This window comes from Penicillium longicatenatum (assembly GCF_028827895.1).
Source record: "Penicillium longicatenatum strain IBT 33135 chromosome Unknown contig_6_segment0_segment0, whole genome shotgun sequence".
Taxonomy (NCBI): Eukaryota; Fungi; Ascomycota; class Eurotiomycetes; order Eurotiales; family Aspergillaceae; genus Penicillium; species Penicillium longicatenatum.
Genome location: NW_026643123.1, coordinates 2,999,257 through 3,023,118, shown reverse-complemented (window position 1 = coordinate 3,023,118; position 23,862 = coordinate 2,999,257). Strand labels below are relative to the sequence as shown.

The 23,862-nt window shown below is 51.3% G+C and overlaps 12 protein-coding genes across 12 annotated transcripts; 5 read left to right on the top strand and 7 right to left on the bottom strand.

Moving 5' to 3' along the window:
- Positions 1-482: 482 nt before the first annotated feature.
- psoB (hydrolase psoB) lies at positions 483-1,772 on the bottom strand (the record flags this gene model as incomplete). Its single annotated transcript, XM_057119710.1, has 1 exon — positions 483-1,772. One exon carries the CDS (start codon positions 1,770-1,772, stop codon positions 483-485), a length of 1,290 nt encoding a protein of 429 aa, XP_056969265.1.
- A 551-nt stretch (positions 1,773-2,323) lies between these two features.
- On the top strand, positions 2,324-2,987 carry N7484_009322 (uncharacterized protein; the record flags this gene model as incomplete). The annotated part of the gene is made up of 2 exons (XM_057119709.1): positions 2,324-2,377; positions 2,448-2,987. The coding sequence occupies 2 exons, from the start codon at positions 2,324-2,326 to the stop codon at positions 2,985-2,987; spliced, it is 594 nt and encodes a 197-aa protein (XP_056969264.1).
- Positions 2,988-3,403: 416 nt separating this feature from the next.
- N7484_009321 (uncharacterized protein) lies at positions 3,404-4,756 on the bottom strand (the record flags this gene model as incomplete). The annotated part of the gene is made up of 1 exon (XM_057119708.1): positions 3,404-4,756. One exon carries the CDS (start codon positions 4,754-4,756, stop codon positions 3,404-3,406), a length of 1,353 nt encoding a protein of 450 aa, XP_056969263.1.
- Positions 4,757-5,152: 396 nt separating this feature from the next.
- N7484_009320 (zinc-binding alcohol dehydrogenase family protein) lies at positions 5,153-6,347 on the top strand (the record flags this gene model as incomplete). Its single annotated transcript, XM_057119707.1, has 2 exons — positions 5,153-5,727; positions 5,807-6,347. The coding sequence occupies 2 exons, from the start codon at positions 5,153-5,155 to the stop codon at positions 6,345-6,347; spliced, it is 1,116 nt and encodes a 371-aa protein (XP_056969262.1).
- Positions 6,348-8,036: 1,689 nt separating this feature from the next.
- Positions 8,037-9,476, top strand: N7484_009319 (Zn(II)2Cys6 transcription factor domain-containing protein; the record flags this gene model as incomplete). The annotated part of the gene is made up of 1 exon (XM_057119706.1): positions 8,037-9,476. One exon carries the CDS (start codon positions 8,037-8,039, stop codon positions 9,474-9,476), a length of 1,440 nt encoding a protein of 479 aa, XP_056969261.1.
- Positions 9,477-9,852: 376 nt separating this feature from the next.
- On the bottom strand, positions 9,853-11,715 carry N7484_009318 (uncharacterized protein; the record flags this gene model as incomplete). Its single annotated transcript, XM_057119705.1, has 3 exons — positions 9,853-11,191; positions 11,270-11,377; positions 11,432-11,715. The coding sequence occupies 3 exons, from the start codon at positions 11,713-11,715 to the stop codon at positions 9,853-9,855; spliced, it is 1,731 nt and encodes a 576-aa protein (XP_056969260.1).
- A 1,161-nt stretch (positions 11,716-12,876) lies between these two features.
- N7484_009317 (MscL family protein) lies at positions 12,877-13,640 on the top strand (the record flags this gene model as incomplete). Its single annotated transcript, XM_057119704.1, has 4 exons — positions 12,877-13,034; positions 13,100-13,300; positions 13,353-13,458; positions 13,548-13,640. The coding sequence occupies 4 exons, from the start codon at positions 12,877-12,879 to the stop codon at positions 13,638-13,640; spliced, it is 558 nt and encodes a 185-aa protein (XP_056969259.1).
- A 91-nt stretch (positions 13,641-13,731) lies between these two features.
- On the bottom strand, positions 13,732-15,429 carry N7484_009316 (purple acid phosphatase family protein; the record flags this gene model as incomplete). The annotated part of the gene is made up of 6 exons (XM_057119703.1): positions 13,732-13,799; positions 13,858-14,335; positions 14,389-14,585; positions 14,669-14,836; positions 14,892-15,337; positions 15,395-15,429. The coding sequence occupies 6 exons, from the start codon at positions 15,427-15,429 to the stop codon at positions 13,732-13,734; spliced, it is 1,392 nt and encodes a 463-aa protein (XP_056969258.1).
- Positions 15,430-16,238: 809 nt separating this feature from the next.
- Positions 16,239-16,699, top strand: N7484_009315 (Dabb family protein; the record flags this gene model as incomplete). The annotated part of the gene is made up of 3 exons (XM_057119702.1): positions 16,239-16,304; positions 16,358-16,468; positions 16,544-16,699. 3 exons carry the CDS (start codon positions 16,239-16,241, stop codon positions 16,697-16,699), a joined length of 333 nt encoding a protein of 110 aa, XP_056969257.1.
- Positions 16,700-16,862: 163 nt separating this feature from the next.
- Positions 16,863-18,277, bottom strand: N7484_009314 (uncharacterized protein; the record flags this gene model as incomplete). The annotated part of the gene is made up of 2 exons (XM_057119701.1): positions 16,863-18,091; positions 18,148-18,277. 2 exons carry the CDS (start codon positions 18,275-18,277, stop codon positions 16,863-16,865), a joined length of 1,359 nt encoding a protein of 452 aa, XP_056969256.1.
- A 1,349-nt stretch (positions 18,278-19,626) lies between these two features.
- N7484_009313 (SDR family NAD(P)-dependent oxidoreductase) lies at positions 19,627-20,548 on the bottom strand (the record flags this gene model as incomplete). Its single annotated transcript, XM_057119700.1, has 2 exons — positions 19,627-20,482; positions 20,538-20,548. The coding sequence occupies 2 exons, from the start codon at positions 20,546-20,548 to the stop codon at positions 19,627-19,629; spliced, it is 867 nt and encodes a 288-aa protein (XP_056969255.1).
- A 1,180-nt stretch (positions 20,549-21,728) lies between these two features.
- N7484_009312 (sugar phosphate/phosphate translocator) lies at positions 21,729-23,184 on the bottom strand (the record flags this gene model as incomplete). The annotated part of the gene is made up of 6 exons (XM_057119699.1): positions 21,729-22,046; positions 22,105-22,612; positions 22,676-22,793; positions 22,901-22,906; positions 22,969-23,036; positions 23,087-23,184. 6 exons carry the CDS (start codon positions 23,182-23,184, stop codon positions 21,729-21,731), a joined length of 1,116 nt encoding a protein of 371 aa, XP_056969254.1.
- Positions 23,185-23,862: the final 678 nt, after the last annotated feature.

Here is a 23,862-nt window from a genome sequence, read left to right as displayed (position 1 = left end):
TTAGCGAGCCGGGCCACGAGCCTAAAGTTAGGCTCGCCAGGCCCGTTTGCAGAGGTCTACTCTGGCGCAGGGTGGAATGGCTGAATTCTGAATTTCCTTGATTGGCGTTTTGATACATTTAAAAAACACTCACAGGGTGTCAAACTAATATTCGTAAGGGCTTGAATTTCTAATATTAACTTGCACTAATTTCACCAATATAGGGAATGTTTATTTATCTGCTTGATTGTGTTGTCAGTTACAAAAGACAGCCAGGCCCACAGACTGGCTTTTTTAAGCACTGTTAAGAGACATGATAGACACTTTATCCGTGTTTTAGGACACTATGATAGTTTCCAATACTGCAAAAACTCTTACAATAAGATGGTATTCACTTTGCGAAGATGATCATGTCTACCGTCATGTGCTTGAATGAAGAAGAATTCTCGGTAATAATGCAGGTACGTCATGCCATGAACCATGTTTAATACAGCCAAGTAAACCTATTTGCTTTCCTTCGTACTCTTCCGATCAATGCCAAGATGCGCGTCTAGAAATTGGAAGCTCCTCTGCGCCAACAAGGGCCACGCTCCAATGCTGGCCGACAACCCGCCGTCGGCTTCGTCCACTGGGACCCAGAGCTCCTTGTTCCTCTCCGGCACATTAGTGAGCAACTTGTGGATCTTGACCGCCCCCGTCTCTGCCGACGAGTACATCTCGCGACCACTGCCGGGGCCCGTGAGAAGCACGGGGCACGTCACCCTGTCCAAGACCTTGCCGTCCTTCCCGTTGTCGAGGGAAAAGTCTCTGAAGCGTCGCAGCATGGCGGCGGGCGACTCGGCGCCCATGCTGCTCGCGCCCAGTGCGAGCTCCCACCGCGCCTGGAAGCTTGTCATTCTCTGCAGGCCCGCTGTGAAGTTGAACAAGCTGTCGGGGACCCAGCCGCCCTCCCACAAGCTGACGAAGGACTGAGGGGCACGGGTCATTGCCAGCTCGAACATGCTGAAGAATGGGTCAATAGACACACACGCTTTGATGCGAGGGTCGGTGGCAGAGCGGAGGGCAAAGTATCCTCCGGTGACGGCACCCGCTACGGCAATCCTGTCTAGATCCAGCTGCAGCTCTGGCCGCGATTGAGCCAGATTGCCAACAAAAGCCAGCACCTTGTCCGCGCAGACCTCGAAATCGGGTCGCAGGGGAAGCCCCGACTTCTTCAGCAGCAGGCCCTGGCCGGGGCCCTCTGGGCAGAGGACGGCGTAGCCCAGCCGCGGACCCGAGTCACCGAACAGGAAATACAGCTCCTCCTTTGTCGAATCGGCTCCGCCAAAGTACATCAGGAGCGGTATCTTGCCGGGAAATCGCGCTTCCCTGGGAGGGAGATACAAGTACCCGGGCATGCTGATGCCGTTCTCATACGGGATCTCCACCAGCAGCACCTCGCCGTCCATGAAGGACGTTGCGCGCACAAAGGCTGCAACCGACCTCTCGGACATGGGCACGACCCTTGGATCGTCGTTGAAGAACAGGTACGATGCGGCCCGGTAGTAATTTGCCGCGCGCAGGTACCCGTTCCTGGCCAGGGCCTTGAGGCCGTCCCTGGCGGCCTCATCGGCGATGGCCTCGGCCCGCTCTCCCTGCTCCTGCCAGGCGTCATGCCACGACTCGGCATCGTTTTTCTTGATCTTTCCCACGGCGGTCAGAAACTCGCAGGCTTCGCAGCCGCCGGCCGATGTGCTGCCGAGGAGCCGGGTGAGCTCGAAGTCGAACATAAACGAATCAAAGAATTTGAACATGATGGGGACCTGCGCCGATCACTGCGCGCAGTCCTCCTTGAATACAGACTTGGGTAATCAAGCGAAATAGACAATAAGGTGTTTCGCTCAACTGCTCTGAATTCGACCAAGAACGTCCCGCGTAGGGTGCGTGTTAAGTCAAGAGTGCATTAACCGACACTGTCCCCCAAGCAGACGAACTGGCGAACATCGATTTGATTCCGTACCAAGTCGACAAGTCCGAATACTACCTTTGGTCATAATGTCCCGATTCGGTGCCGAGCCTGCCGTGTGTCGCGTACAGTTTCGGTTGCGTCGTAGGTGCATACTGTGTAAGCCCGAATTCGGGACTTTCGCGTCAACACGCGCCATCTCCGGTCAAGCTATTCAACTGGTTTCCCACGTTTTGCATATGTTGAAGGTCTTTTCGAGTCTATCTACTAGCCGCTTTTTGGCTCTTATAAGCATTCATTGATTCATCCCGCCGGGCCAGTCTGAGCACTCAGGCTAGATACCTACCGTTTGTCTCGTATTATCTATCTACAACTGAGTCCATTTATAGTTGACACAAGATGGCGGCTCCTCCAGAGGTGTCGATGCAGGATTTTACCGGCTCTTGGGCATTGGTAAATCTACTCCAGACGGCCAATACAAGGTTTCCTCCCAGCCATTTGACAGACAGTAACGGTTTTCTAGAGCAAACCTCTTTCCGGTGCATTCGACCCAGTCTTTGCGGTCCAGGGCATCCCTTGGATCATTCGCAAAATCATCAGCATCGCCTCGTTGTCAATGAAGGTGGAGAAGGAGGTTGACGAAGCCGGAACAAAGATATTGGTTTTCACCCAGATCGCATCCGTCGCCATCGCCGGGCTCAGCGAGGAAAGGGAAGTCCGCGTGCTGGATGGGCGAGAGAAATTTCACTCCTCTGCTTTATTCGGCACCTCATCTGCCCGGTCCCGCATGGTAGATCTATCGACTGCCAAGGGTCACGATGGGGAGCCCCTGGACCCGGAGTTGACCAAAGACTTTCTGGACGAAGGAGAGCCCGGCGGGGAAAACAACTTGTATGATCTCATCGTCCATCAGACTGCCGGCTGGGCCATGGAACAGGTTTGGGGATTTGGTATGGTGAACGGTGAGAGACGGCTTATGAGGACACTGAAGATCAAGAAAGGTGACCGGGTGGCATATACGAGAGCCATTTTTGATTGGAAGGGAAGAGATGTCGGTAAATAAAGGGAGCTACTCTGTGCAGTTCACTAGCGGACACTCTTGACAATGTTTAGCTAACATTAACTTCCCTTCCGTCCTGCGTACTTTAAATGATGCCTAAAAGTCGTAACATAACAATACGAGCCACTTGCCTTAGTTATCCCAATCGAACGCTGCTTACCATTCATGAAGTTCTCTCAAGTTGTATGTAATACGACGCAAATTACAACCGAAAAGCTTATCCTAGCCTAGATAAACGACCAGCGCAGCGTAAACACCTTGGCAAGAACAAATACTGCGGCATTTGGGAGACGGGAAGGCCGTATCCAAACACTTTGAATTATGCCCGAAAAAAGCATGCCCCTATTCCCTAGCGATGAACCGTCCTTCATCGACCGTGGTGATTATCCCCACCGCTACTGCGAGCGACTTTCACCACATTAAGAGAACAAGTAGTTGACAAAGTCGACAGCGTAGTCCTTCCCGGTGCCCAAGAAGCCGACACCATACAGCAGCCAGACCGCCCACTGCGGGACGTACGCGGGGAAGACAGCCTGCTCCGTCAGGCCGCGCCCCTCGTACTGATTGCCCTCGACGTCGCCGCCAAAAACGCGGTTCGCAAAGTCGCTCATGCCGAGCCCGCCGCCGACGGGCAGCTCGTACTGCTTCATCGTGTGCTGCAGCTCGAACCGCCACTTCTTGTCTCGGCTTGGCGAGGCGAACTCGATGACGTGGCCCGTGTTCTTGTCGATCAGCGTGCCCGCGATCTCACCGTCGTAGTTGTGCGTGATGCGAACGGAGTCCTCGGCGGCGGCGGTATCGGAAGCGTTGCCGTCGACGCGCGTGCCGGCCAGGGGCTGGTCATTGTAGAACAGGTGGCCCGAGACGAACTTCTTGCCCGTGTACGCGCCCACGCGGGAGACTATTTCCCAGTAGGTGAAGGTGTAGGGCCCCGCCCAGGCTCGGACGGCTACCCAGCTCTCGCAGAAGCCGAGCCAGCCTTGTTGCGCCCAGAGACGGGTTGAGCCACCCCTGCCGCTGAAGGACAGCTTCTTGCCCGACCCCAGGACCGCATCCACCTCGGCCACGCCGCCGGCTACGGGGACGCTGTAGTAGAAGTCGGGCGAGATCAGGGCCGCGTCTTCAGCGCTCTTCCCGGCCTCTGGGTCCCAGGCCGAGCCGTCGGCGTGGTGGGGAGGCGTGGTAGCCGACAACTTGTAGGTACCGCGGATCTTGGGCGAGTCGAAGTCGACCTTGGTGTATTTGAGGTCCTTGGAGGTGTAAAATGAGTACGACCTACTGGAGGTGTTCCAGATGCCGGCCGTGTAGCCGGGGCAGTCAATGACGGTGGACTCCTTGACATAGTCAAGCTCCTGGACCTTCCTGCCGTCCGGGAGGGTCATGAAGACTTCCACGCGCAGATTTCCCTTGCCGAAGAAGTAGTACGAGTAGTCTCGGGAGAAGAGAACCATGATAAATGAAAGGCCCGTGTGGGAGAGGCCGTCGAACTCCCACTGCTCCCAGTTGGTCTTGTTGATTGCGGGCGTGATCTTGACCGAGTTTATGGGTTCGGACGGCGCCGTGTTGAACGTGTTGGGGCCGTCGAGCACTTCGAAGGCCGTGCTCCTGCTAATCGTACACGCTTCTTCGTCCCATTGCGTCGTGAATTCATGATCAGCAGGAAATGGCATAGACCCAAGGGGCACCTGGTGTAGGTTTGCGGCGGTAAAGGTGAAGAGCGCCGCCGCAAGGGCAAGCGTCTTGCACATGGCTCCGCCAAACACTTTCGACATGGCTCCGAACAAATTCAAGCTACCAGTCTTTGTCCAGACAAATGAGTAGAGTATAGAGATCTCCTCCCTTGTTCACTATTTTTTTTATACGGTGCTGGCCTAGAAATGCAAGGTATTCCGTCTGCTTACTTGCATGAAATAGAAAGTCCCGAGGTCTCTTGGAGAAGCATGCAGCTCTGGGGGAAAGTCCCGACTTACCCCTTCAAGCTCCGAAACCCCAAATAGCACCACTAAATTCTACTCTGAGACTATCTCTGCCCGAGCCGAATGAGAGAGACGTGGTAGGCCTTCTATGGGAGTGAAAAGCATAGCGCTGCAGCTTGGCCGCGATACTAATCTAAGGGAGTCGTCACGCCGAGGATTGTGCCCTTCTGCCTAGCCAAGAAGCAGCAGATTATGGCGACAGCGACTACTCTCCCACCGCTTCCGCCGTCACGGCAGGCCATCGTGCAGTCAGCCAAGAACCCTGGGTCTTTTGAACTCTGCGCCAACCTGTCCATGCCTGCCGTGCCGCCCGACAATGTCCTCATCAAGGTGAACGCGGTGGCGGTGAACCACTGCGACTACAAGATGCCGGCGCGCGTGCCGTGTCCCGGCGCCGTCGACGGCTCCGACTTCTCCGGCGTCGTCGTGCGAGTCGGCGAGGCCGTGGCCCGCACACCGGAGGGCCTGCGGGTAGGCGACCGCGTCGCGGGTGCCCAGATGGGCAACCAGCGCCGCCGACCCTGGTCAGGCGCCTTTGCCGAGTACATCTCCGAGAAGGCCGACAACATCTGGCGCGTGCCCGAGAAGCTCTCCTGGGAACAGGCGGCTTCGATAGGCTGCGCCGTGACGACGAGCGTGGGGATGGCACTCTGGTGGGTGATGAAGCTGGACGGGACACCCGAGAAGCCCACTACAGACCCCAAGTTCATTCTTGTCTACGGAGGTTCTACTGCCAGCGGCACCTTCGCCATCCAATTGCTGAAGCTGTGAGTGATTTTCCTCTTTTCCTTGTGAGGGCGTGCAGACAGCACTTATGAATGGACATGATGTTGATCCAGTGCTCAGGTCGGGCTACCGGGTCATCACGACCTGCTCTCCCAAGAACTTCGCGTTAGTTGAAGAGTACGGTGCGGAAAAGGCCTTTGACTACCACTCGCCGACGTGTGGGGAGGATATCCGGGCATACACCAAGAACACGCTGGAGTGCGCGCTGGACATCATCACGGAAGCGCGAACCATCCGCCATTGCTACGCGGCCATCGGGCGCGGTGGCGGCAGATACATTGGCTTTGAGCTCCTGCCGGACGGTATGATGGCCACGATGCGCAAGACGGTCAAACCGACCTGGGTTCTGGGACTGGAGGTGGTCGGGGAGGAGCTGGACCTGCCCGGAGGGTATTACCGCAAGGAAAACCCCGAGCTGCACGCTTGGATCCAAGTTTGGATCAAACAATTTGTCGCCTTATACGAGGCTGGAAAGCTAAAATCACATCCCATGCAGGTGAATCAGGGCGGTTTACCAAAAGTGATTGAGGGTATTACATCTTTGTCGCGCAAGGAGGTCTCAGCCCGTAAGCTGGTGTATCCGCTGTATGATTCGACATGAGGACACAGCAGTGTAGAGTACTTTCATGGCGCCATATGTTTATTTCATTCAGTGTACCTATCCTACCTTAGCATCGTAAATGAGAATAAAAACTACATAGTAGGTCAAAAGTCTGGGTACACTCTATATATAAGGTTTCCGCCGAAAAAATCAACCCTTACAGAAAAGAAATTCTTAAAATTCCAAATTTCAATAAATTGGTTTAAAACTTGATAGTCATACAGGTAAATAGACCTTCTTCCATGCTGTACACTAATATTTAGTGTAATATCCCCATATGTTGTAGACAGCTGTACAACGCTTAATAAAGGACCGAATTAGGCTATCAATAGTCTCTTAGGGAATATTCCACCAAACACGCTTTAATAAATCATGGAATTCGATCCAGGCGGCTAAGGATCGACCAGTATGTTATATGTTATGGCGTAATTTGAAAACCTCGCGTTTTAGAAGGAACCAACAGACCTCAATAGGGTTCAAATAAGGTAAGCGGGTAGGCTATTCTATTACATAGATTCCGTGAGCTATAAAAAATCTTAAATAGTTTCTACAGTATGTGGCTTTGAATTATCTTGCTAAAATCTTATATCTAGTATATAGTAATAAAAAATGCTTCTTTAAGGGCCTATTGGTAAGATTTAGCTGAGTATCCACTATAAGGGGATTCAGAAGTACACTTCATAAAGACTAGGTCTGTATAGCTACCAATCTAAATACCTACCTAGACTATTTAGGTAGTATTATGGTTATAATTAGTAAGATTAACTAAATCATATTAATAGGCCTCTAAAGTAAGCCAAAATTCCCATTAAGTTGGAGAATTAGACGATTATTGGACAGAGCATTCATTACTAAATACTAGGCATTCTCATTTATCGAAATACTACTATTAACGTGTAAAATCTAGCCTTTAATAAATATCTTCTTTCTTTAGTAGGATTCGACAGCAAGATTTCCATTGAGATCTTATAGCGGCGTAAACATCGATAGGCAGTGGATCTAGATATACTTAGACCAGTTTCGGTAATTAGGGCTAGTACCCAGCTTATTCAAGGAAACCTATAATATATTTAATAGATATAACGTATAGTTCAGTTATTGATAGAGGGGTAATAGCCTAAGCAAGGGTGCAATCTTAGGTTATTATTATTCTCAAAGCATTCCATCGTTCGATATACCATTGTGCGGCTGATACGAAGATCACGCGCTATGTGAGCAGATTTTCGGCCTTAATCGCTGTAACGATAGCTGATCGGGCCTCGGTCGATTTCCACTAATCGCGGTGTCAAAAGCTCTCATTTGGCGGTGTTATGATTTTTCGAAGTTGGGTGGTTGGAAAATTAGGGTTCTACGGAAAAGTGTACCCAAACTTATGAACAGGTATGTACCCCAACATGAGAGCACGTCAAACACAACGAGCGCAAGTCAGGTGAGACATAAAAACAACACCAGCCCTGGACGTGAGTTTGCTGACATCGGTAGATCATGGTAAGTTAGAGGGAGCGGCTCGTTATTTTTGATGATTGGCTGCGGCCACAAAACCCTCCGAGGAGGTTTTCTTTATCCTACCACCAGCAATCCAAAGCTGGTCATCATCGCCAACATCAGGCAAGTGTGTCGTGATCTCAGACCGGATCGTTTCGCAATCGATCTCTCGTATTTCTATTCGCGACGACCAGGATACCGAATATGCTCAAGGCGGCAGTGAAGCGCTCTGCCTGCGACCAGTGCAGAGCGAAGCGGGTACGGTGCCTTCGCGTCGAAAACAGCACAGCGCCGTGCGCCCGCTGCGACCACATCGGCGCGCGGTGCGTGACAGGCGCCCCGGGCCACCCCGGAAGACCGCCCAAACAGCGGACCGTCGATGGCCGCCCCGCCGCGGCGAACCCTGCCGGTGCTTCCTCTCCCGGCGGTGCGGGGCGGCGGCATCGCACGTCGACATCTTTGCGAGAGGTGAACCATGTCGATATCTATGCCCCTTCCATGGCAGGTGAGCCCGCACCGGCCGCCAGCGCGCCTACAAAAGCGCCGCGGTACAGGGCAGACATGCGCACGTCCTGGGACCGGTGGCTCGACGGCATCGCAGCGTCGGACCTTGCGGGTTCCAAGCCCGTGCAGTCGAATCCGCCGGGAAACCTATTAGCTCATGACGGACCACAGCCAGATTTCTGGGGAGCGTCAGGCGACAGCACCGCCCTCTTCGGTTCTCCTTCGATTGAGCAAAGCCCTGTTGCGTCGGGCAAGGATATCCTCGCCCTGGTGGATGTGGATCAACTCAGCGGTCCATCACAGCTCCGGGGGCTACTCAGTGCAGATGACGAGATCGACGCGATGCTCGACATGGGCCGGGACTCTAGTAGCAGCGTGCTCGATATGGATCTTGGCCCGCTCCTTGATACGTGCGAGAGCGCGGTCCTCCCCCAGAGTCCTCTACCACAATGCATCAGTCCAGCAAGCTCGCTGATGCGGTTCCGAGAGGAAATGGACCAGCGCATCGCCGCGGTAGACGCATACTACTCGGACCCCGTCAAAGTCGTGCAGGGCTGCAAAGAGGAGGGCGCGGGTGCGGAGCAGGCCGAGAATCCAGCTGCGTTACTCCTTACGTGCAGCACAAAGTTCATCGACATCATCCAGAGCTTGACGCCGGCGGCGGGCCAAACGCATACGCAGAGTGAGGATGCGCTCAGCACGGAGGTTGTGCTCCTGGCTCTGTCGAGCTACCTTGCATTGATGAGACTCTTCGACTCGCTGTTCCACACCATCTATGAATTCATTTGCGACTTGCCGCCGGCCTCGTTCAAGTCCGTCAAAGTCAAGTCGGTGCTCCGAATCGGCGGCATCTCCACGCTTCAGGACATGCCCCTAAAGACGTATGCCACAGGCATCCTCGATGCCATCCAGGGCCAGGTGCGGACCCTGGAGCGCTGCATGGGGATTCCAACCCAACACTGTCTCTCGGGCGAGGCGGCTGCCTCGGCCACCCCGGGGATATTATCCCGTTCAGATCGAACACGGTTGTTTTGGGCTGTGATAGAACAGGAGGATGTCAAGTCACGACGGGGTGGCAAGTCGTACGTAGAGTCGATACGAGCCAGTATCAAAGGCTCGATGAGATTTCTCGATGACTAGGTAGAACCGCAGAATCTTAAAAAGTACCTATGCAATTTAAGGTTTAGGATTCCCAAGGTACCGGGGAAGTGAATGTCGTCTCATCGTGATAGTCTTTCTAGTATTGTAATCCATCATAGTGTTTTTGGAACACGGGTATAGTGTTCATTGTGTCTTTTTAACAGTGTCACGAAAAGTCAGTGTAAGAACTCGACTGTGTCTGACAGAGATCCAAGCCGAGGTCAACAAATTTAGATAGGTGCAATGTACTAAGAAGCAAGAGAGAAGCTTTCCATTAAATACAACTTGATAATAACCAGTCCCGCCCCTCCCCCTTTATCTAATACTGTATGTCCGCCGGTTCGACGTTAATAAAGCAAACATGTTCTGAGCGGTACTACGACGCGGCCGGTGATTCCATGCCTCTAGCCTCCTCCTCGGTAGGCTTGTCCACCTTCTTCTCCGTCATGCCGAACTCGGTGTCGTTCTCCTTCCGGAGCGCCACCTGCTTCATGATAGCAGCAGCGATGACACCCACCCCACCAAAGGCGATGGCGACCTGCCACGACCGCTGGAGCGCGCTGGCCTGCACGGCGATGACCTCAGCGCGCGTCTGCGCCGAGAGCGAGTCGAGATAATGGAGGTCGGCCGCCGCGTACGCGCCGCCGGCCATGAATTGCGCGGCGACGGCCGGGTCGCTGGCGATGGCGCCGGCGCCGGCGAGCTGCGACGCGCGGTTCGAGTAGATGGTGCCCGCGATGGCGACGCCACACATGACGCCGAAGCTGCGCATGAACGCCCACGTGCTCGTCGCCAGTGCCGTGTCCCTGTCCGTCAGCGGGGCCAGGAGGGCCGGGAGCAGGGCCGCCAGCGACAGGCCGGCGCCAAAGGACTCGACGACCTGGAAGCCGACCCAGGCGCCCGTGCTCGAGTTCTCGTCGAGGATGGAGAAGAGGCCAAAGCCGACGACGATCAAGGCGAACGAGGCGAAGAGGATGGGCTTGTAGAGGCCGAATTTTGTGAGCAGGCCGCCGCCCATGATGGCGGCGGGCAGGAGGGCGAGGATGGTGGGCAGGAGCATGATGCCGGAGCGGTAGGCGCTCGCGGCGAGGACGCCCTGGAAGTAGACCGGGAGGAAGTAGTAGGCCCACATAGTGATCATGCCGTGGAGAAAGGTGAGGAGGAAGACTAGGGCAGTGACGGAATGGCTAAAGAGGTGGATGGGCATGATGGGGTTGGGCACGAGGCGGGCATTGGTTTGGAGCCAAATGAAGCCTCCCATCGCGGCCAGGCCGACGATGAGCGGCACGAGGACCTGGTAGGCAGACCACGGGTATTTGCTTCCACCCCAGCTGAGGGCGATGAGCACCGGGGTAGTGCCGCCGATGAACACGGCGTTGCCAAGCCAGTCGAGTTTTGAGAGCTTGGTGGCCAACGTAGAGGACTTGTCGTACTTGACGTGAAAGAAGAGATATAGCAACACCAGCGAAGCACCGCCGATGGGCAGGCCCATATAGAAAGCCCAGCGCCATGTGCTGTAACTGACGAGGAGTCCACCAAAGAGAGGGCCGAGGGCGGCTCCCAGACCAACCATGCCGAGCACCATGCCCAAGTAGGTGCCCCTCTCGCGCAGCGGTACCAGGTCGCAGATGATCATCTCGCAGAGGACGCCGATACCCGAGCCTCCAATGCCTTGAACCGCTCGGCCACCGATCATGGAGGCCATGTTCTTGGCTCTGTGCATTTGCGCGTCTCCTCAGCAGAGACTCTAAGAGGTAGACATGGAAGGAACTATGGGAAAGCAGACAACTTACCCGCCAGATACACCGCTCCCGAGCATGAAGAGGGCCACTGATATGATCATGGGCCACCGGCGACCAAACACGTTTGCGAACTGGCCAAACATGGGCAAAAGAGAAGTCCTGTATATGAATTAATTTCCGGAGCTGGTTGGATAAAGGGGACTGGAGGCTTACATAGTCAAGAAATAGGCGTTAGAGATCCAGATATAGTTTTCGCCTCCGGCCAAATCGGCCACGATGGATGGCATGACGGTTGAAGTGATTGTTGCCTCTAAAGACGTGAGGAGGCTGGTGAGGGCGAGAACAAACAATATGGTGAAGAATCTCGGCCCCTTCTCGAATACTGGCGGGCTCTTCTTTTCCGTGGTCGCATCCTGGACGGCATCGACCCAAGAGGTCTCTTTAGACTCCGGAGTCGAAGCAGCCGCATCTTTCTGTGTTATCGTGGTGTCTGACATGATTACTAGTAGCCGGGATAGGTGCTGCGAGTATTGTGGGATGATAGAAAAACCGTGGGGGTGAAGTGGGATTCAAGCAAAAGCAAGAGTAGGCGCGAGCAGCTACCATGGGGTGTTTGTCGCAAGAAAAAATCAATTGCAGGTAGTGTGGTCGATTTCTTGCAGGAAATCGGTATTTTTAAGGCCAAACGAAATTCCTGATACTGAGGCACAGCCATAGCTGACTGTATGTTCTTTATATGTGACCGCCGCGGAGGGTAGGAGGGTTTTGTTTCCCTCCTCGCAGGGTTTTGGTTTCTATCGCACGTGCAGCTGAGCTCTCTCTCTCTCTCTGTTAGCATAAGCCGGAGTCCTTAGGTAGTATAGTGATGCATCAAAAACTTTTTCTTTAAGATAAGTACTAATAGGGGAGGCGATGGGGAGCAAAGCGCATATAAACACTCATGTAAGATAAGGTTACTCGGTTTTTTATCCTTTTCGCCGCCTTAGGCATGGTCTAAGAATCTAAGTCACCTAGTTAGTCCACTCTCCACGCCGAATTGTATCTTTAGACGTCTCTAATCCAAAGGGAAAGTCATTGATTCGGTTTCCTAATCCCTCATATTCTAGAGGAGATAGTAGGAGTGGAAGAGTGTTCTCGTTGATGGCTGATTGATGAAGAAGTGGGAGAGGATTGACATCGCTGAACGACCGAAAGACGTCTAGTGACTCCGCAGTCTGAAATCCATCTGCGCCATGGGAAGTAACAGGTGTAGTATCTCCAATGTTTGTAATATCCGGAAATTCAAGGTCATGGGAGGCTGACTTTGGAGAAATGCAGCATGCAACTTCGTTGCGGGGCAGTCTAGTGAATACTCTCAAGATTAGCGTTCCGCCAACGTCGATCAACAACGCACGATCGCACAGACGAAGAGACCATCAACCAACGACACGAATAAGATAAGGCCGATCATAGAATAGACCTCAGAGCTTCCCCATTTGAAACCTCCTATTCGTTGAGCGGAATAGACATCTAACAAATAGACCCCCATGCCAAGCGCCTGGAATCAGAGTCCCCGCCCCTTTCACCTTCCACATGACTGAAACAATGCGCAATGACGCGGGGGATCATGCCGTCAAATTCAACCCCAGAAATAAAACCCCCTTTACCACCATCCAGACATGTCAAGACAACTGGGCAAAATGCGTGGGCTGGATGAAAGTACGGACCTCCTTCTTCGTGTTGGACAGACAGCAGGCGAGCAGGTCAAGCATGGCTGGGAGGCGTTTTTGAATTTTGCGGCTCGTGATAATGTCCTTGAGGTTGCTTTGGGTCTGATGTGAGTGCTGCCTGCTGTTTGAGGTTGAGAGGTCTTTGTCATGTTACGTTACTAACGATATGTAGCATTGCTAATTCCTTCACGAAAGTCGTTACTTCGTTCGTCTCCGATATCGTATTACCGGTCGTTTCACTGCTTCCGTTCTTAAATCGAAATATGGATCAGAAATTTGCCGTTCTGTCGCAAGGCCCGAATTATGATTCGGAAAAGGGGTACAATACGGTGAAACAGGCTAGGGACGATGGGGCGCTCGTTTTGGCTTGGGGGTACGTTAGCCGACGAGTGGACACCGGCAGATCTTGTGTTAATCAGTGACAGGGGATTTATCGAGAATATCTTGAGTTTCATAGGCGTTAGTTTGACTTTGTTTGCGGTCGCGCATTTATACATGCTCGTCTCTCATAACAAAATCATCAAGCCTACTGTGAGATGCAGGTATTGCAAAAAATACATTAGCGTGGAGGTCGTATACCTTTCTAAGTTGTGGCTTCTTCAAGGCTAACTACATAACAGGCCTCGCGTTGTCTAAACTGCTCAAGCTGGCAAGATGGCAGAGAAGACTTGTGTAAAGACGATGAGGTCGATGAAGATGAATACCGACTTTGAAAGCTCAGGTGGAGTAGATGTCTTTCTTATGGAGCTATTTCTTTACTGTTGTTTCAGGCGTCGGGAAGAAAGTATAATTTTCTTTTGCCTTTCAAAACTTGCATCCATCGTGATTCTTGTATAGCGTGGCCGAGTCCAGAACTGTACCATTGGCACTGGCTTTAGAGAAAGTAATATTAGCTCATTGATATACAAGAAGGTCGTTAAACGAACTCACCAATGAAGTCCTGCGTAATATGTGTGCAGTTATGAACAGTGAATCGACTCCATCCATAAACAGTGTCAATAGCCTCGACTGTATAATTCTCTAGTGGTGTTTCCAAAGAGGACAATCCTTCATAGTGACCCGCAGCACCGTTGACCAGATACCACGGAGCAAACGGATTGTCAAGGCCATTTGGATCCAAGACTCCATTAGCGATGGGTGCCATGCGCTCATAGAAATGTTTGTGGCCAAAGAGCGCGATGTCAACCCCAAACTCAATGAAGAGTGGCTCAAAAGCTGCTTGGCATGCGTCACACTTGGTCTCGTCAACATACCAGGGACGGTGGCCAGCGACGATGATCCAGGGTGTCTTTTTGCGGTCGACGGACGCAAGATCCTTTTTCAGCCATTCAAGCTGTGTGCCATTTGGCGCGAAAGGGCCAGCATTTTCGTCTCCGCTTCCACCGGGCAGGTCGGGCGCATCGGGAAACTATGAAATCCGTCAGATAAATTTGGATCTTGAGCGCTGGGGCTCGACCTTACATCGGTCTCAGTGTTGAATTGGATGTAGTGCACCATTCCATAGTCCCATGAGTACCAAAAGTTCTCGAGACCGCCTGACTGCTCGGAAGGCATGCGGAAGTGGTTCCGAAAGCCAGTGAAATTTGTTTGGCCCTGAGCACAAATGCTGTCTGTATAGTCACCGCTTCCTCCATTGTCACAATTCGCCTCATGATTTCCTGTTTTTTGAGCTTAGTCTCTCCGAACATCACTTTTGAGGATAGAATTTTTGTAAATCTGTCGCTCTATAGGATCGGCTTACCAGGTCCAACCATGTATGGGAGTTCCATGGTCACGTTTCCAGCCATCTCATTGTAGAAAGCATTCAAAATGGCTTCATATACCGCAGCTCCTTCCTCGACGGTAGTATTCGGCAAGAAACCATTGAGTTCTTCCTTCAGCCAATCGTCGGCATAAGCAAGATCTCCATCTGAATAGCTATGTGTCAATCAGATGTTATATGCAGCTGAGTAAGAGTCACCAACCGTGCCACATGAATTCCACTTGACCTTTGAAGCGGTTCAAGGATTCTATTGTGGTGATTTCACCGGGACTGAGTGCATCCTTTTGACCATAGGAGGTCAAACCCAAGGGACCCATAGTTCCCAAGTCTCCAAAAAAGGCAAAAGAGTATGGACGAGGGTTTCCAGCCGGCAAACTAGTTTTGAATCGATGATGATCATTCTCTTCGGCACATTGCACAGCAAAATTGTACTCGGTGTCCGGCTTTAGGCCCTCGATCAAGACGTGATTACTGTACGTTGTTGAGGTTGGATATGTGACAGAAATTTGCGAGAAAGCGATTTGATTAAGCGATCGACCGCGTCCGTAGAAAACCGACGGAAACTCCAGCTTCTCTTTTGTGTTCCAGCTGATCATCATGGCACGGTCCCCGGCGTAGTTGAAATGCAATTGCTCTGGTGCTGTCTTTCTACCCCGACAGCCCAAAAAAGCGTCCTTCAAGTCTGTGGGCAGTGAGGCAGCATACCCGATAGCAGCCAGAGTCAGTAATGGGACAATCATTTTGGATGTCACGGAGATGTGGCTGTCACTGTGAACTTGACTGACAACCTGGCGAGGATCCTCTCCAGATCTCGGGTAGTACCAGCCATGACTGGGAATCCGGCGTAGAAATATAAACTATAGTGACCCCTCTGCTCTAAGAGGGTGGATCAGCATTGTGCGAAGTGGGTCATTTCAAATGCGCTAAGCTTCTGTTAGCGTGTCTTCGCAGCCTGTAAGAAGTCAGGCTTGCAGCACGCTCGCCGCTAGAGACACGGGAAATGGAAGGAAATTGGCTTCCTTCTCTGGATAGATTGCATAAACGAAAGGATCCAAGCTACTTGGGACACCGTGCGCACTTTCTGGTCACCTCACTCGTCATGATTACCATTGATATAGAAGCAATTGGCTTCTCGGATCTCGGCACATCGCTAGGCCCACGAGTTGTTATGGGCCTACATTCGGGACTTCCAGAAGGCTGCACGAGGGCTAATTAGTTGTGGTGAATGATAGGCTTTCGAGGCCAATGGGGAGTTCTAATATGGTGATAGTCAAAGGAAAAGGATTGCTTGACCCAGGCATTTGTGTTACAATTTTCTTTTTTCTCCCTGGACCTTAAGGAATGAAAGCCTAGATTTCGACACGGTTTCATGCATTTGCCGTACTCAAAGACAAATATCAACGTGCTAAATGAAGGGAAGGATGAGATGAGCGGAAAAGCGGGGAATCCAGTCCACCTCACCCCTCACCTTCCCCTCACCAGCTGACTTTCACTCTTCATCCACCGTCTTCCAATTGTATAAAACTCTATATTCTTGGCGCAATTGATCATGTCTATCACTCACATTGTCCTCTTCCAATTTAAAGCTGGGATCGAAGCCCAGGCCATACATGCCGTATGACAGTTCAATGCCATACATTCCTATTACATCCGGCTAACACAATCAAGGCATGCGACCGAATGCTCGCACTGAAAGACACTTGCCTTCATCCATCGTCTCAAAGGCCTTATATCAGGGCATCTACGGGTGGAGCCGACAACTCTATTGAAGGATCACAGGTGAGTGGGATGTAATATCTATCATGCCACAAGGAAGCTCTTGGAGAATATGTCAACTAATGCAATCTTTACTAGGATGGCATCACCCATGCCTTTGTTGTCGAATTCGACAACGCAGCATACCGAGATTATTACGTCCGGGACGACCCGGTGCATCAAGCCTTTGTCCAAAGCCTAGACGGACTCATCGAGAAAGTACAAGTTATCGACTACACACACGGAACATTTTAAATATGAAAATACAAGTTCATTGTTTATCTAAAAAGGATTAAACATCGCAGCAGGTAATTTCAAAATCGGTCAAGCAAAATCATAGCCATCGTTACTCGTTGAAAATCCAATCTGGTATCAAACATATCTCCACTGTATCCCTGCCTTGGCGAACTTAAACGGTTCAGAAGGTACGCTGCACCCCAGATGCCCCGCTATCGAAATCAGAATTCACACGAGGGTCGATCTTGTTGGCCAAGTTGGAAGAGTGGGGGCCCGTCGTACCTCCAGTCGCAGTGTTGTTGTAGCTGCTGCCAGCAAGAGTGCTGTGGTGGGCTCGGTTATCCATGTCGGAATCAATACGGGGATCAGCCTTGTTGGCCAAGTTCGAGCTGTGGGGACCGGCGGTTGCCGACGAAGAACCAGTGCTGTAGTTGTTGCCCGCAAGAGCGCTATGGCGGGCTCTGTTATCCATGTCCGAATCGACGCGGGGATCAGCCTTGTTGGCCAAGTTCGAGCTGTGGGGACCGGCGGTTGCCGACGAAGAACCAGTGCTGTAGTTGTTGCCGGCAAGAGCGCTGTGGCGGGCTCGGTTATCCATGTCCGAATCGACACGGGGATCAGCCTTGTTGGCCAAGTTGGAACTGTGCGGGCCGGCAGTGCGGTAGTGGTGATCATGCCCTTGAACATGAGGGCCTGTGTTACTCAGGTCCGAATCGATCCGGGGATCAGCCTTGTTGGCCAGGTTCGAGCTGTGAGGACCGGCGGTTGTCGACGAAGGGCCAGTGCTGTAGTTGTTGCCCGCAAGAGTGCTGCCGTGACCTCTGTTATTCAGGTCCGAGTCGATACGGGGGTCAGCCTTGTTGGCCAAGTTGGAGCTGTGGGGACCAGCGGTTGTCGACGCAGGGCCAGTGCTGTAGCTGTTACCTCCGTTCAAGTCTGAATCGATACGAGGATCGGCCTTATTGGCCAAGTTGGAAGAGTGAGGACCGGCCGTTGTGGATGCGGGACCAGTGCCGTAGCTGTTGCCCGCAAAAGTGCTACCGTGAGGGCCGCTGGTGTTCAAGTCTGCTGAATCGATACGAGGATCGGCCTTATTGGCCAAGTTGGAAGAGTGAGGACCGGCCGTTGTGGACGCGGGACCGGTGTTGTAAAGGTTCCCTCCATGTCCTTCAACGCGAGCATGACCATCGTCAACGCGGGGGTCAACCGTGTTCGCTACCTTCGAATCGTGGAGACCAGAGGTATAGCCACCCGTGGTACCATGAGTCTGTGCACCGCTCGTCGCCTGAGAGTCCACGCGAGGGTCCAATTTGTTGGCGATGTTGGAGTTGTGAGGTCCAGTAGTACCAGCCGATGGATTGGTGTGGGAAGTAGTACCAGCCGATGGGTTGGTGTGAGAAGCTCGGTTGTCTATTTGAGTAAGTAATTAGTCTCTGAAGATGTCTCGATAGAGTATCTCCACTTACCACGATCACTATCCACACGAGGGTCAAGCTTGTTGGCTAGACTTGAGTTGTGTGGGCCGTTGTTGGCGGAAGTGTTTGTGGAGGTGGAGTGGCCAGTGATGGCCTCCTCGGCTTTCTTCAGGAGACCCATGTTGGATGAAGAAGATTGATGTAAATAAAGAATGCGGTAAAGTATTGATCAAGATTTGATGATTGAGTATTGATTTGGTTTATATGGAGAGAAGGGATATTGATTGTTGCTCAAGGGGAGCTTTTATATAGAGCTCCCCCGGACTCTGTTAAAGTGTTACCCCTGCAAACATTGCACACTCATGACGTGCGATATAGATATGATGCCAGTCAGCTTCAATGACAAGCCAGCAACATACCAAAATAGACTCTTCATGGTTGCATTTGATTCGCTCGTTGTCGCGTCAGTGGCGTTTCCAGGGTCAACCAACCAGTTTTGCCACTGTGGGACCGGTTGCGAGGCACCAAAACAGGTCCAGTGTTTACCACTTCAGGATCATATTTAGCTGCCTTCAAATCACCCCTGAACACAAGGCTGCCGATCATTTCACAATACAGAAGAATGCATAGAATAGAACTGATGTAAGTATTCCATCATGATTTCTATTGAAACGTCTACTTGCGGTACTCTGCCCGTATGTGGCTGATAATGAAATGTCTCTGAATTCCACAACGCCAAGTGCCGGTAAATTAGCCACCAAGATAGCGACATTTGACATCATTGCAGCTGTCTCAATTATCCGAAGCTCTGTCATCGAGTTCGTACGTGATTGGCTTCGACCCATTGACGATATGCGCCCTTGGCAACTACAGATGCCGAGGGATCGAAAGAACAAGACCCCGGGCTTCAAAGCGATCGCGTCTTGTACAAAATCGTACAGAGGCAAAGCCAAGCTACTAGGTCCCTGCTTAGAGGCTAATGAATTGCGTAGGGTCAAATAACCCCTTTTTTGTTCGGTACAAGATGTCATCGAGACGGGGACGGAACTCCTGTGTTGTCGCATGATGCCACTATTTGATGTGGAAATAAATCAACTCAAATATATTTAGAGCACAATTAAACATGCAATATGTGTCCTTGTTAGTCTTTGTGTTTTTAGGGTTGCAACTCCTGCGATACTAGCTCAGCTCTCTATTGCTTCAAGATCTTTTGCGAATCTCTAGGTCTCTGTGACATGTCTCGCAGCTTCAGGCTACCTACGCGTAACGTACGTTGAGTTGACCATTATTCGTGGTAACAACTCCCCAGGAAAGTCGCGATGTTCAATAAGGTATCACGGGCTCCTCTTAGTGGGTTCATCAGATTGAAGGCTAAATATTCAATAATTCAATTTCTTATGCTTTGACTGCTGAAATTTCAGAAATGCGTGCATCTAGAATTCCACGCTCGTACTTTTTACTGGGAATTTTTATTTTAGAGTCATGCGGATTTTGTTCGTCATGGCCCATGAGCCTTGAACAAAGTCTCAGCTAAAGTTTAGAAGACAACCACCCAGTACCACCAGTTCCAGTCGAGCCCACAAGTCCCCCATCAACAACAATATTCTGCCCAGTAACATACCCCGAAGCACAACTAGCCAAAAATGCAACAACATTAGCAACATCAAAAGCATCCCCCATCCTACCCATGGGTACATTATGATCTGTAATCTTCCTATGAATCTCCCGCTCCTCTGCCAACAAGCTATTACCCAGTTTCTCCAATAGCGGCGTATACACCATCCCAGGGGCAACAGAGTTAACTCGAACCCCTCTTCCCGCATACATAATCCCAGTAACTTTGGTGAAATGAATTACGGCGGCCTTGGCAGCCGCATATGCCACCTGCGGTTTACCAAGGTACCTCATGCCCGCAATCGAAGCATTATTGATAATAGCCCCAGAGCCCTGTTTCTCCATGACGGGTAGTACGGCCTTGCAGCTGAGAAATACCGTCTTCAAGTTTAGTTGGATTTGGGCGTCCCAGGCTTCCTCGGTCATGGTGGCCGGATCACCGGTTGTGGTTCGGCCAACGTTGTTGATGAGGATGTCGATTCGGCCGTGCTTTTGGAGGATGTGGTTGATTACTTCGTTTATGTCTTTGTGGCTTGTTGCGTTGAGTTGAATTGCTTCGCAGATTCCTCTATCATTCTGGATTCGTGATGCTGTTTGTTGGGCTGCGAGGAGATTTATGTCACAGGCTATGATTTTCGCGCCGGATTTGCTGAGTACTTTGCTGATTGCTGCGCCGTTGCCCCAGATTTGGGAATCAGGAGATCCGGATTGGCCCGCTCCTATTACCACGGCTATTTGATCTTTGAGATCGGGGTATATTGCGGAGTTCTCTCTATATTGGGCTGGCATTAGCGTGAATCTGGAATATCATGTATGAGATTGGTTACCGATAAGCCATGTTGCATGATATGTGGCTGAAGGGTGATATCGAAGTGGTAGGTTAGTATATCCGAGGGCCTTTATACAAGAGGCTTTTCTAGCTATGGGAGGGGTTGTTTACCCCGGACTTGACTCCGAGCATACTAAAAGATATCGGACTTCGACTACATTCCCCGAGAATTGGGAGATGTCCGGGAACATGGTTGGTGAAGCGATATCCTGCGTCTCGTCTCGAGGAACTGAGCATTTCCCCGCTCGGCATTGTGCCGGTAGTTGCATTTCTTGCCATATTATAAAAACCAAGTAGGCGGCTCTCATCCACTGGTTCAAAGAGCTGATCCAGGCGATTTTTGAGCATTCAGCATCAATCTTGCAATTCAAGTTGTCGCTTACGCGATAGAAGAAGGTTGCACAAGTGGCGATCTCTGTACATAGATTGGCTTGGATCACCTGAAGGCGATTCCCCAGCCATTGTGTACTGTGCAGGATCAATTGGTGATATTGATTCGTAGGAAGTTGATCTGAACTAATGAGAAATAAAGAAACCTGAGCTGAGCCAATACTTGAGTGCCTAGTACTGTATCAAGGAGAAAGAGCCACATATGAGCTTCGTTCAACAAAGACAAAACACCCCTACCCGTAGATTTCCACAAGATATCCCCTTAAGACCGTATTTACCAGCTACTTCTTCATGAGCCGTGCTTCCAAGACTGACTGACGCGTACGGGAGTATATACCCGCACCTAGCAGTATAGTGGGTCGTCAGTCTGTGGAGACGCAGAGAAAAGCGGGTTCCAACAGAGAAAACGGTTGTCTGTATTTGCCTCAACAGTATGCCTGCGATTTACAGTTTCAAAATCAGTTTTCAATAATGTCCATTGGCTATCTCAAGACTCCCAGGCAAATGGAAATGCAATCATTAGAACATAGGGAGAAAACACAGCCTGAAGAATTGGTTTCGCCTTGAATCCCATGGACATGATCTATCCCACCCAAATATACATGCGTATCTCTTCCAAGAAAAAGAAAAAAAATCATTCTTCTCATCCCTTCTATCGCGACAAATAAAAAGAATAAAAATAAACAGCGTCGGAGAATGAAATAATTAGCTGCAGTTGTCTGGCACAATATCATAAGTCGTTCTGGATATAGTGCAAGTCTTGTGTCGTTCACAAAAACTTCGGGTGCTGTCCAGTGACTTAGGTCAACTTAGAGGCAGGAGCACCGGCGTACATGACGATGAAAATGAGGGTCAGAACGACACCGGCAGCAATACCCTTGGCCTTGGCAGGGTTGCTGCGGCGGTACTCGCCGACCTGGAGGCGCACATCAGTGGCGAGGGACTGCATCTTCTCAGCACCAAGCTTGTAGTAGCAAAGACCACCGAGAGCAATGGAGTAACCGAAGAACTGCAGAGGAGTGACGGGGTCACGGAAAATCATCATGGATGCGCAGACCAGGAGGATATCCTTCAGGATACCAGCCATGGTCAGGACGACGGCAGAAGTCTTGCCAATCTATCAAATATGTTAGTTCCACCTGCAAAAATTGGTTGAATCGAGAGTTTGATCGTACCAGAAGAACGACGGAGGCGTTCAGCAAGAAAGCAACGAGGGCATTAGCAATAAGGGTCATAATACCGAGGCCGTAGATGTCGGCCATGGTCATGCGAGGCAGATCGGTGAACAGAGTGACGACACCGTTGGTGAGGGCACAGGCCGGGGCGTAGTAATAGAGAGAAACCAGGGGGTCCATCTTGAACTCAGCGGAGCTCAAGAGACGCTGGACCATGACGAGACGGAGGGCCTCGAAGATGATACCACCGACCTGGATAAGGAAACCAATCATGTCGAACTTGATCTCGCCGAAGGACGCAATAACGACACCAACGACAATGATACCGACATTGCCAAGGGTCTTGTAGTTGGTCGGGGCGATTCCGAAGGCCCAGGTAGCAAGCAGGGTCACAACGGCGTTGGTGGCCTTCAGCATCTGGATGAAGGACACACTGAGGTACATGTAGGCCAGGTTACCGCAGATCAGACTCAAGCTGAACATGATACCGATGGGAACGATGGCGCGACTATTCACACCCAGATGATCAGCGATTGGTTTTCCATCAATCTCTTCTAAATGCGAAACTCACGTGTAGGTGGCAGGGGTCATGGGGACGTTGTGGCGAGAGTCCAGGATGGTGGTGCAGCGGGCCAGAATCTGGGTCATGGCCGTAGCGAAAACCATGTGCCATGTCGTAAGGAAAAGCGCTGAGAACGAGGATGTTAATTTTCGATCATTGGGGAAATTGACTCGGAAAAGCCGATTGAACGGCTCAAATCTCCGCAGTGGAATCTAGTCCCAAGGGCGAACTTACGGAAGTCTAGAAACAGGACTGGTTAGCAAGATTCTCCATGCGATTGAATATGACAGATTGAGACTTACGAAATTCCGCAGTATGCAGAACCCACTTGTTGAACAGAATAACACTGGAACTGAGAGCAATCCACAGGCTGGAAGACGTTTAGTGGTTGAGCAGGGGATGGCGCCGAAGGACACCTACGCAATGTAGAAAGCCGGGTGCAAGCCCTGGCTAGGAGCGGGAGCAGGGCTCCCGTTCTCCAGCTTGCGTTCGTCCTGAGAAGAGCGGCCGTTTGCCATGTTGAAGATGTGTTGCCTGAAAAGGAATGACTATGGTGAGTAGATGTGTAGGGAGAAAAATGCAGGAAGCCAGGATATTTAGGGGCAAGAGATGATCATCGTGGGCGGTGTGGACCTTCGATGGCGCTGATTGGCGCGTGGGGATGTTGTACACGTTGACGCGCGTGGAGCCCCTTGAGTGTGGCAGTGTTTCAGGTTTTGCGCAGGGTCTTGGTCCCGGTGCTTGTTTTTTTCTGGTTCACATCAGTCTTTCCAATGGACCCCTTTTTTAGGCCGATCGGGGGGTTTGGAATCGATCCACTTGGACATTGACAGCTCTGATTATTCCCAATGTCCAAGAATCAATGGGGAATTGCGTTACTGAAATATGGAGTCCCTTTTTCAAACCGTGGGAAAGGTGATGACTCCACCGTGCCATGCGTATAAATTGACGGCAATTCGATAGGTCCCTGATAATATCGCCAAAGCTTGGACCATCCATCCAGGGTCATTCATTAAACAATGCAATTTGCGATGTCTACCTCATACAATGCCAATGAGGTCCACGGGTACTATGTATACCGGGGCCCTTAGCCACGAAACGTATGTTCCAGTTCGTTATTTAGCAGCAGTAGCCAGGAGTATCAGACAGGTTAAATGCCTTGTAAGGCTCTGATACCATACATTCAACCAATGGAG